Below are 2783 nucleotides of genomic sequence, written 5' to 3'. Positions count from 1 at the left end.
GATGAGGCCCCGATTAGGAGACTGTTATGAATCCCCTACTTAACTCAGGTTTGCTTTAACTAACTATGCAGTCCATGGAGGGTACCAGCTTTATTTTGAAAAAAGTGATAAAGTGAGGGTTATAGGTAAGTGTGGTAGTGGAACCAGGGACATCAATGATAATAACAAAATGAAGTGTCCATTTAGGGTTGCAGCTGGATGGAAGTACAATGAAAGAACATTCCAGATAAAATTTTGTAATGAAATGCATCTGTGTGCTAGGAATTATCATTTTGGTTCCTTAGTTACTAGCAGTTGGTTAGCCAAACACTACCTGAAAGATGTAATCATGAAGCCCAAGATGACATTGCTAGAGATGCAAGCAGATGTGCTACAAAGGTTTTCAGTGAGTGTATCTCTTGGGCAATGCCAAAGAGAAAGGGCTATTGCAATGGGGATGATAGAAGGGAAGTTAGAAGACCACTATGCCAAGGTTTGGGACTCTGCAGCTGCAATTAGGTTGAGTAATTCGGGTAAAACTTGCTTGGTGGGGGTAGAAAGTAATTTGGGGTTTAACTGTTTCAAAAGGTTTTATGTTGGCTTCAATGCTTTCAGAGATGGATGGAGCAGAGGATGTAGAAGGGTAATAGGACTAGATGGTAGTTTCTTGAAGGGGCAGGTTAAGGGGGAGATTTTAACTGCTATTAGGAGGGATGCAGACAACCATGTTTACCCAATAGCATAAGCAGTTGTGAATCTTGAGAATAAGGACAACTGGACCTGGTTCATTGATAATTTGGTTGCTGATTTGGATCTTGGTGCTGGCAATGGATTGGTTGTTATCTCAGACCAACACAAGGTACCACAACATACACTAGTATACAATATATATTTGTATGTTACAGTCATTAATATTTACATGTGTTGTGTTGTGTTTGTTTGTTAATTATAAGGACTTTTACAGGCTGTGGCAGACCTACTCCCTAATGTTGAGCAAATACAATGTGCTAGACACATCTTTGTAAACTTTAGAAAGAAATTCACAGGATTAGAGCTAAAGAGTTTGTTCTGGGAAGCTGCTATGAGTACAGTGGAAGGGGACTTTCTTGCTACAATGGAGAAGATAAAGAAGATAACAGAAACAAGATACAATTATCTTATGGCAAGGAAACCTGAAACTTGGTGCAAAGCCTTCTTTTCTCATGGGTATGCTTGTGAAGCAGTAGAGAATGGGGTTGCAGAATGCTTCAATGCCATGATCAAAAAAAATAAGGAAGAAGCTTATAATCACAATGCTTGAGGAAATAAGGATTCTCCTTATGAAAAGGTTTTTTCATCAAGGTCAAGAGGCCACCAAATGGAGGGGTAATTATGGGCCTAACATACAACTGAAGCTTAATGAATCTGGGAAAGATATGAGGTAATATAAGTTTTATTGGCATGTATCCAAAAATATTAAGTATGTATTTATATATTTATATGTGTACTTTGTTTGTTTTGTGTGTAGGTTGTGGACAGTGGTGCCAAGTGGTGGTGATGTGTTTGAAACTAGGTATGGCTACAATGGATACAAGGTTGATTTAGCCAATCACACTTGCACCTGCAACTTGTGGATGTTGTCGGGCATACCATGTGTGCATAGTCAAGCTGCAATCAACTATGTCCACAAATATCCAAGTGAATTCATTTCTTCTTGGTTCCACAAGGACAAATATGTTGCAACCTACAGTCAGAACATACAACCTGTTGGTGGAAGCAACTTGTGGCCAATGACTGATTTTATTAAACCATTACCACCCCTAGTTAGAAGGATGCCTGGAAGACCCAAAGTAAATAGAGTGAAGCATGCATCTGAATCAGAAGATGCCAAATACCCCTTTCAAAGGTTAAAGTTTACTAGGACTGTGAGGTGTGGAAAGTGCCAACAACTTGGGCATAATAAGATTTCATGCACAAATGATGAGGTACCTAAGCCACCTGTCCCAAAAAGGAAGATCGGAAGACCTAGGAAAGATCAGGGAGGCCAACCTATCTTTGATCAATTCCCTCTAGTTGAGCCTGCTATACCAAGAAGTGATGTTGCTCCTCCCACAGTTTCAGAATGTGGTGATCAAGTTAGTGGGCCTGATGTACCAAGAAGTGATGTTACTCCTCCCCCAGTTTCAGAATCTAGTAATCAAGTAGGTGGTCCTAATATTAGTCCTCTGAAAAGGACTAAGATGATGGCAAGGAGAGGAGGGAAAACTAAAGTGTCTAGATCAAGGAACAAAACACCAAAGAAAACACCTAATGGTAAGAAAAATAAGAGTAATGCAAAGGAGGATGTGTCCCTAACCTGTGATGAGGATTTTGTTGATCTTTTTACCCATGCACCTAATGGTAAGCAAGGTATGAGTCAAGCAATAGAGGATGTTCAGGAACAAGAACATGATGACAATGAGGTGAATCTGAGTGAAAGACTTACTTTACAGGAGTTGCTGATGTCTAGATATACACATGTTAAAGCAGTGGCTGCTATGAAAGAAGTATATTCTGGTAATCACTATTTTTGGCTTTCATATTGTAGATTTACTAACTACCCCTCCATATTGTAGGTTTATGGAGAGGTTGAGGAACAACAGATTGAAGAAAAAGAGGCTGAGGAAGGAGTTGAAAATAGAGAGGTTGAAGAAGAAGAAGTTGAAGGCATACAGGTTGAGCAAGAAGAAGTTGAAGGCATAGTGGTTGAGGAAGAAGGAGTTGAAGAGAGAGAGGTTGGAGCAAGAGTCCTACCCTCCAGAAGAAGTAATGGTGCTTACAATTTC

General features: G+C 39.8%; 1 protein-coding gene across 1 annotated transcript; it reads left to right on the top strand.

The window, feature by feature from the left end:
* Positions 1-340: 340 nt before the first annotated feature.
* Positions 341-1279, top strand: LOC145095766 (uncharacterized). The gene is made up of 3 exons (XM_079033596.1): positions 341-658; positions 749-838; positions 944-1279. The coding sequence occupies exons 1-3, from the start codon at positions 341-343 to the stop codon at positions 1277-1279; spliced, it is 744 nt and encodes a 247-aa protein (XP_078889722.1).
* Positions 1280-2783: the final 1504 nt, after the last annotated feature.

The sequence above is a fragment of the Lactuca serriola genome, chromosome 3 (assembly GCF_051521515.1).
Source record: "Lactuca serriola cultivar US96UC23 chromosome 3, Lser_US96UC23_V15, whole genome shotgun sequence".
In the NCBI taxonomy this organism is placed as follows: domain Eukaryota; kingdom Viridiplantae; phylum Streptophyta; class Magnoliopsida; order Asterales; family Asteraceae; genus Lactuca; species Lactuca serriola.
The sequence above is the reverse complement of the archived record's forward strand: the minus strand, read 5'-3'. Positions and strand labels throughout refer to the sequence as shown.

Bases quoted from the DNA above. Each gene is read 5' to 3' on its own strand.
- LOC145095766 (XM_079033596.1), top strand. From the start codon at position 341: ATGACATTGCTAGAGATGCAAGCAGATGTGCTACAAAGGTTTTCAGTG. The intron at 659-748 runs GTTAAGGGGGAG...CTTGAGAATAAG, and splicing joins GTAGTTTCTTGAAGGGGCAG to GACAACTGGACCTGGTTCAT. The intron at 839-943 runs GTACCACAACAT...GGACTTTTACAG, and splicing joins TTATCTCAGACCAACACAAG to GCTGTGGCAGACCTACTCCC.